This window comes from Oryzias melastigma, linkage group LG12, assembly GCF_002922805.2.
Source record: "Oryzias melastigma strain HK-1 linkage group LG12, ASM292280v2, whole genome shotgun sequence".
Classification (NCBI taxonomy): Eukaryota; Metazoa; Chordata; class Actinopteri; order Beloniformes; family Adrianichthyidae; genus Oryzias; species Oryzias melastigma.
The window spans coordinates 21,480,600-21,488,978 of NC_050523.1; the positions used below are offsets into that span (position 1 = coordinate 21,480,600).

The 8,379-nt window shown below is 37.7% G+C and overlaps 1 protein-coding gene across 1 annotated transcript in view; it reads right to left on the reverse strand.

Annotated features, from left to right (window-relative positions):
* Positions 1 to 7,813, reverse strand: part of bnip3lb (BCL2 interacting protein 3 like b) — a 14,126-nt gene extending 6,313 nt beyond the window's left edge. The window contains exons 1-5 of the mRNA XM_024299336.2: positions 7,534 to 7,813; positions 4,095 to 4,320; positions 1,789 to 1,861; positions 1,401 to 1,504; positions 688 to 837 (exon numbers count right to left, since the gene is read on the reverse strand). Of these exons, the coding sequence (XP_024155104.1) occupies positions 688 to 837; positions 1,401 to 1,504; positions 1,789 to 1,861; positions 4,095 to 4,320; positions 7,534 to 7,666 (686 nt within the window). The 5' untranslated portion in view covers positions 7,667 to 7,813. The remainder of the gene's footprint in view (positions 1 to 687; positions 838 to 1,400; positions 1,505 to 1,788; positions 1,862 to 4,094; positions 4,321 to 7,533) is intronic.
* Positions 7,814 to 8,379: the final 566 nt, after the last annotated feature.

Here is an 8,379-nt window from a genome sequence, read left to right on the forward strand (position 1 = left end):
GCTAAATACCTTGACTGTTTGACTGGCTGCAGCTGACGTCCAGTCAGACTTGTTTTGTAAAACTGACAGATTTCTGTCCCATCCAGCCATGTCAGCTGTCCCAGCCAGTTCTTCCGAACGCCCCTCAGTTTTATGATGGTTTTATCAGATTTTAAAACCAGAAGGAGCAGACAATGTGTGCTTTTGTTAAAACATCGTCACCTTTCTCGTTTTGTTCCTTATCTGTGTTTGCAGAGTAATTGTAGAGTCAGATAAATGCTGACTTTTCCTAAAAACATTCAGTATCAACATGAAAAAAAAAACAATCAGCAGCTGCTGCATCAACAAGTACACAGACACTATTAAAAAATTAAAAAATCAGAGATTTAAGAGGCAAGAGACACAAATAACAGTGCTGTTACTGCAAAAAAAATCTAACTTTTAAAAAAATCTGTAGATATTGGTTCTATTGTAGGGCCTGTGATAAAAAAAAATATATAAATATAATGTAACAAAATATTTTTAAAAAATTAACAATATAAAAATAAAATGAAAATAAAAAACATAAAATTAATTAAAAAATTAAAATAAACAAATACATAAATAAAATTAAATAATTTATTGAAATAAAATGAATCAGATCAAATCAAATAAACAATATTCTCTCCTGGCTTGCCTTCCAACAGTGACACAGAGGAGGAAACTCACCCGAGCCCCAGAGCGATTATGTGTGATAGCAGCAGCGAGGGGATGAAGACTTTGAGAAACTCTGCGGAGAAGATTCCTCCTTTCTTCATGACACCAGTCTTCCTCATGCTGAGTGTAACGGAACGCCGAGGGTGACGGAAGTGAAATTCCCTAACGGAAAAAAAAAAAAAAAGTTTTGCTTTTACAAGAATGGTTATTCTGATAAATACAATGACTGAGAAACAGCTGCTTATTTCTCTATAGAAGTCTATGGAAGTTTAACTGCTTAAGTACTTCCTGTTTGGAAAACTAGGGGGAGGAGCCACTCAGTCCAGCTCTTATCAATGTCTATAACCAAGCACAGAGCTCTAAAAAGAAGCATTATGGGTACATTTTTACATTTTTATTTGTCATTTCATGGTATTTAACCCCTCCTGAAAGTAGTAGTTCTTTATTTTATTTTTTTTAATTACTTTAAAGATGTTTAATTTCTAACCAAGTCCAGTTGACTGCTAAATGAGTAGGTCTGTCCATTGGTTTCATATAAACTGACCAAAAAGTCTCCTCTTTGCTGATGACTAACCCTTCTCTTTCAGGACAGATGGCTCCATCCTGCTCATCTAAACATCTTCATGACAACTAGCCACTTTTTTCTTTTTTTTCTGTACAAACAAACTGAAAGCGTTCCACTGACCTGGACAGAGAAGGCTCATGTTTACCCAGCGGATACTCACTTGGGGGGAATGTTTTCCGGTCGACTGGACCAGTCGGCGACCCAATCTGCGTCCTTCATGAGGATGTCCATGTCCCTCTCTTTGTCCAAGACTTCCTCTTCAGACTAAAGGGGAATAAAAACAGAAAAGGGAAACATTTTGCTCATTTGGAAGACTTAAATTGACAACTTTTGCGCTTTTATTTGCACGTCAGAACCATTTCTGACAAAAACACATTTTTGTTTCATAAGAGCCGGATTTGATAAGTTTAAACATAAAAAAAATCCTTCTCAGACGAGCCATCTCCATAGAAACTACAGGCAGGAAGCAGTTGTTGCTCAGGGCCAGAGCATGCGGCTGCCATGGCAACAGACTGATGGAGAAGCTGAGGGGGTAGAGCAGCGCTTACTTGACTGTCTCTTCTGGCGTCCACGTCAAAGATGATCTGTCCCTCATCCTGGGGGGAGTGTGGCCGTGGGGGGCTGGAAAAGAATGCAAACTTCTATAAAACTAGTTTTTTCCCTTCACACTGAAGCTTAAATTCCCACTACAGTCATCTTTTGATCCATTTAGAAATTCACATCTGAGTCATAAGTAGGATTTTTGGTCCATTCTTTATTGTTGTTGATTAAGCGGAGCACGTCACAAATGCAATCTTTTTCAAACGGTGTTTTTCATCTGCTCCCGATTCACATCCATTTGAATAAAGAAATACTCAGAGATGCATTTTTAATAGGGCTGGGTAGATAAAATCGATTTGATTCAATCTGAACTTAAAAGATCAATAATTGGTCCATATAAATAGAGATCGATCTAACACATAATGCTAAAGTCCACTAGCTTGATGCTAACGTTTAATAGAATTTCCCATAGGACGGCTAATACTAACACTATACGTACATTACTAACTAAATGAACATCTTTATAAACTCACAGGTATTAATTTTCTAAACTATTTTAAGGAACATTTTAAAATAACCTTTTGTGATCTAAAACATAATTTTTTGCTCTTTCTTCTTCTTCTGGAATAAGGTGTAATACCATAGCGTGATCACCACCTAGTGGCCAAACTGAAGACGCCCTCCAGGAGAAACAGAACAATGTTTACTATGTTAATGAACATTTTTGTTAGAACTTCTCCTTTAGAGAATCTATGTAACACCGTGTGTTATAATAATCTAATTAATTCACTGATACATTTTACAGTATGTGAACTGGATCAGATTAAAATAAATATATTCAAAAATTTTTGTAGATCATCATGTATTTCTAATGTGTGTCTAAATGTGGAAACTTTGTAAACTCGAAATTGAATTAAGTGGATCGAAAGAATCATAAAAAAAAAAAAAAAATCGGAATCAAATTGATCCAGGCTCTGGTGAATCGAATCAGTTCTGGAAATTATTATTAATACCCTGCCCTAATTTTTAAGATTAATTTTCTTTAAATACATCTTCCATCATCAGAATAATGCTACAAGAACACGTTAAAAAACACCATTTTCATCGCAGTGGGTCTTTAAACCACAAAATCAATATCCTGAGTAGAAGATTTGAATTAAGTTCGTGGTTATGCATATTTGAAAATGTAAAAAACAAAAAAAGAAAAACATTTATACGACAACATGGCTTTTTTTCCCTGTAAAAAAAAACATATTATGCAACAGTGAAAGAGAAACAACAGTAGGTCTAAAAATAAATAAATAAACAAACAAAATCCGGTTTCTGATAAGAAACTGATCTAGTTTCCCTTTTGCTGACACTTCTCTCAGCAAAAACTAGTCTATTTAAGTGGCATACTTAGTCTATGCTAAAAAGGAGGCAGTAGTAGAGAAGTTTACTTTTTACTTTTTTGTTTAGTTTGTAGAAGTATTCAGTTGTTATACTTTCTACACTACATTACACAAGCATATTTCATCAAATAAACTTCAAGTGTACTACTGTTTGCTAAGGGATTAGCAAAAATGAAATAAAAAGCTTTAAGCTGTAATTCTCTTGTCATGTTTTTGTCCTGATTTCCCAGCAGTTGGGATGTTTGGAAACTCATAGACGGCTGACAGGTCAGCCGCTGATAAGATGTGCTTTATCACAAACACACAGATATGATGTGGCGACCGGAGAACAGGTCAGGATCTTTCTACGAGTTGAACGGTGATGTAAGCGGTTATTTCAGGAGCTATCTGCTCTGATTCAGCTGAAGCTTTGAGACTCGTCCTGAAAACGGGAGAGGCGAGTCTTAATCAGCTCCCAAACTAAATCCTACAAATATCCGATTTTCTAAACCACAGAGTTCATGATTCCATAGAACTTCTCAAAAGTGTTTGTTTACACTCTTTAAATACCTATAAGGGTCGTTCTTGATGTTTTTTTTTGTGTGATGGAGGCGACTTTTGTAAGCAAACTAACAAACTAATCTGTTCTTTTTGGTGTTTTTAACTTGTTCATTATTCTGATTTTTTTAGAATATAGACAAAGAAAATTCTTCTTAAAAATAGCATTTCTGAGTATTTCTTTATTGGAATCATTGTGGATCAGGAGCAGACGAAAAAAAGAGAAAAAAGTTATGTGATTTTGGCTAAAAGTGTCATAATCATAATTAAAAGAGCACAAAAGATGATCTGAGGAGTCCTTAAAGACAACGAACGGATTATCAACAAAGTCTAACTGAATCTGTGGTTCTCCTGCCTAAAGGCATGATGGGAAGTTGATTCTTCACCTGTCGCAGGACGAGTTACTGCGGCTCGACTCGTGCTGGGCGTCCAACAGGATCTTCTCCATGTCTCCGTTGTGGATTGAGGAAGAGGACGGGACATGCTCCAGCCCCCCCACAATGGCCTCTTCCTCCTCCACCTGAGGGAGGGGCAGCAGGCCCGGGGCCAGAGCCCCCGTCAAGGAGGACTGGGCTTGATGAGCTCGGTTCATCTCCAACTCCACCCAGGACCCTGTGGACAAACAAACCCAAAACGATTCTTTTTAAGCATCAACAGACAGTTGAATTTATTAAATGTGCATAAATAACCCAAAAAGTATTTTTAGTACTTTTGGCAAATATTGATAACCTATGTGGGAATTTTAATTACAATCTAACTCTTTTTTAAATTTATTTTTTCTTGCCGTTATGAATAAAAAAAAAACAATGATTATATATGATTATTTAACGTTTTGTGTTTGTTTCTGTTTTAATTTGAATGAGTTGTAAACTTTGGAAATAAAAAGTAAAAAAAAAAAAGGAATAACTATGTAAACCACTACAGATTAAATTCACAAATGTTACGGTTGTATATTTTTTGTAGTCAAACTAAAAGGATTAGCAGAAATTTCTAAGACAATTTAGGATTATGGTCACTTAAAACCCCACTCCCATCATCTTTGGATCTATTTTCAAAGTGTTCCAAGTGGTCTTTTTGATTATAATTATGCAGTATTTAGCCAAAATGTTAAAAACTTGTCTGATTTTTTGGCACACAGTTTCTGCAGAGCAGCAGGAGTTAGTTAGAAATTCACCTCTTAGTTGTGGGCGGGACTATTGGCGTCTAATATTTCTGACATTACTTTCGTTCATCAACAATCGCCGGTCCGCTAACGTTAACGCGGAGCTTCCAGCGCTTGAATAAACATAACAGCAGCGGTTTTATAACTTTAAAGAGTCATGCTACAACAAAAGGTTATGTGTGTCAGAGCGCACCCACATGAAGAAAACACAGTTTACTTTAGACCCCTCCGTTTGGAGGGTTAAATTAAAAAAATACTCAAACTGCCACTTCAAATTGAGTTGAAGGGAGAAGGGAAGAATTCAGATTGGGCCAAAGACGGTCATGGATCTATTTGTCTACAAGAGGATGCATCAGAATGGAGCGGAGCAGGGAGCTTGTAGCCAGCCCAGAGTATTTTCTACATCACAAACACAATCTTTTTTAAACTGCATTTTTCCATCTGATCCTGATTCACAACAATTTGAATAAATAAATACTCAGGAAAGAAATTATAATATTAATATTCTTTATAAATGTCCTCCATCCTCAGAAAAATGCCACAAGAACATGTTAAAAACACCAAAATCCCAATTTTCATCTGGGTGGCACTTTAAAGGAATTTAAGGATTCTCCTCCAACCAGCTGTATGGAGGGACAGTAGCGAAAAAAAAATATGTATACTTACAATAACATACAAGGTTAACGTTCACTTTATTTAAAGGCTGAAAGCTTTTCAGAGAACCAAGATTAGAGCTGAGAGAGACAGACGTTGTAATGTAGACATTTGTTCAACAAGTGAAATCTTGTGTGCAAAAAAAACAAACATTGATTAAATCTGGTTGTTATCATTTGTTTAGATAGTTATAAAGAGCAGCGACTCAGCAAATTCAATCTTTTTAAAAAGTGTCCTCAGCCTTCTGACAGGTGTCACACAAACTTCATGGACCTCCCATCATGACCCGTTTCCTCCTCTTAAACCTCGAGGAGACATAAATCAAAGTGTTTGTCAAAGAACCTGCAGAGTAAAGTTCTATTTATTGCCGTGTGACGTCATCATCGCTCCACTGCGAGCGTGCCGCTAGACCTCGTCCGAGAAATGTAACGCCGTCCCAGCCGGTACGTGAGCTTCAGCATGGACCGGCATTGCAAAAAGGTACACAGTGTCAGGCGTTAGGTTACATGAAGGGTGGTGGGGATATTATACAACCCCAATCATGTAGAATCAAAACACCAAAATAAATACTGACAAAGACCTGATGAGCAGCCCCCCCTCCCATATAAGGCTAAGCAAACAGCACGTACACATTAACAGACGTGAGGCCGGTTAAAAGCTAACCCAAACGGCGACACCCCCTAAACTAAACAGGCACCGACTCAGCATCCTGTGGATTACACGGCAGACTGCAGGCCAAGCCGCCTGTTTGCAGGCCTTTGTCTCCTCTGGCTGGACTAAAACCACGTTGCCATGGCGTCGGTGCTTCCGAACGTTCTGGCTGCAGAAACATTATCAGCTGTTGCATGGGTTTAGGACAAAAATGTTCCCCCGCGGGGATGCTGATCAGTCTGTGCTTTAAAGTGGAGCTCAAGGGCGTATAAAGTTATTTGATCCAGAAATAAACTCTTTCCATGCAGATCTGTACGTGAAAAGGGGATTTAATGAAACTGTCATACACAGAAAACCATTCAACTAGTGTACGAGAATTTATGGAATCTCTCAGCAAGAATTAATACAAAGTCTTAACTTTCTAACTATATCAGATTTCAATCACAAACAAATTTATTTCATATTAAATCTACAAAAAGAGAAGGCCTAACAATAAATTGGATTATTGCAAACCTGGAGGACAGATGATTTTTATTTTCAAACGGTCAAAATAATTAAATATATGGATTATTCTAAGTCATAACTACAATTAAAGAGTGTATCTTTGTTTGAACTCATGTGCCATCATGGCAGGAGCTCTTCTTCCCCTTTGCTCAGGTTTGAAACTGTTGTGTCCTTGTGGTTCTGCCATAAATAGCTGGTAGTTGAACCCCCCACCTCTGCATGCCATGAGCATGGCAGCTCTGTGCCCAGTCCGCTCAGCAGCGTCATAAACACCTCTTTGTTTACTTTTTAAAGGGGAATGCAAATGAACATCTTTAGAGGGATTCATGGGTACTTTATACACTCTATTCTTCTTTAGAATAAAATAAAATAAAAATCCTGGTGGATTTAAGCTTACGACCTACAATTTAAAAGTTGGTATTTAGTTATTGAGAGGGTGAATATTTCTTAACTTTTGTTTAAATCAAAGTTTAAAATAAATAGTGACGCAGCGTAATAATGGCGACATTTTTCTAAAATGTTGTTTAACCCATTTTATCACTTCTTCAATCGATCATTGTTGACAGCGCTTTCCTCCCACCTCCCTTTCTGGTAAACACTCACTGATTGGCTCCCTTGCCTGTCATTAAAAAAAAAGTCGGAATCTGATTGGTTTAAACGCTGTCAATAAACAGCTAACGCTCTAATCCCCGCCCTACTTGCTGACATGAACTATGAGGGAAAAGAAGAGGGTTTTAAACTGATATTTTATAGAAACAGCTTTAAATGTTTGTCAACATCAACTAAGAAAGTATTTAAGCAAGTAAACACTTTAATAGGTGTAAAAGTTTCAGCCTTGGTATGCTTTAGCTTACCGTTTAGCCCCGAGTCCCCGTTGTTGTCTGTGGAGGCAGTGCTAGCAGCGTCGGACATGGTGGTTCGTGTTGAGCAGGGTGGGTTGCATTCAGGGTTCAGATCAGTGCAAAGCGCTCGCGCCCTGTTCGGCATACATCCGGACGTGGGACGCTACAGGAGTCCGGTGTTAGATCCCGGGTCTTAGTTGAAGGAGGGAGCAGCCGATCTGAGGACCCGCTGCCGTTTGTTTTCCCAGCAGCGAGGAGGACACGCCTGCTCGCAGCGAGGCGATGACGTAACATCGTTCGTTGAATACTCAACCCAGGGGGAGGGGCGTGGTTACGTAACAACCATAGACTGCTATTCTTATACAGTCTATGGTAACAACCTTTTTTTAATATAAAAAAAATGCATACTGATGGCGTCCTCAGGAAATATTGGTCATGGCTAATCTTACACTATTAGATATAGAATTAAATCAATAAAGTCACACAAGCTAAGTAAAAAGTTTGCATGAAATACATTTTTAAGTAAAACCTTAATATCAGAGGAATTAAACAATCAAAAGGATGCAAAAGTAGTTCCTTTATTTTTTTTATTCCTTTTCCGTCAGTAAAATTATAATTACACATTATGAGAGGCATCGATATCCCTACTTTACAGGTAAATGTGGTGTACTGGAGAATTGTGTGCCATCACATAAAGCAGCAGCAAGTTTATTCTCACTTTAAATGCCTTAATGCCTCAAATAATGTTTCCTCTTTAAGTCTTACAACACAGATATCCAAGTACTTCAGTTGGTGCAGCAATAAAAGTCCAGTGTCAAATTCAAAGTTCCTGTTCAGAAGTACTGCTTGAGAGCTATG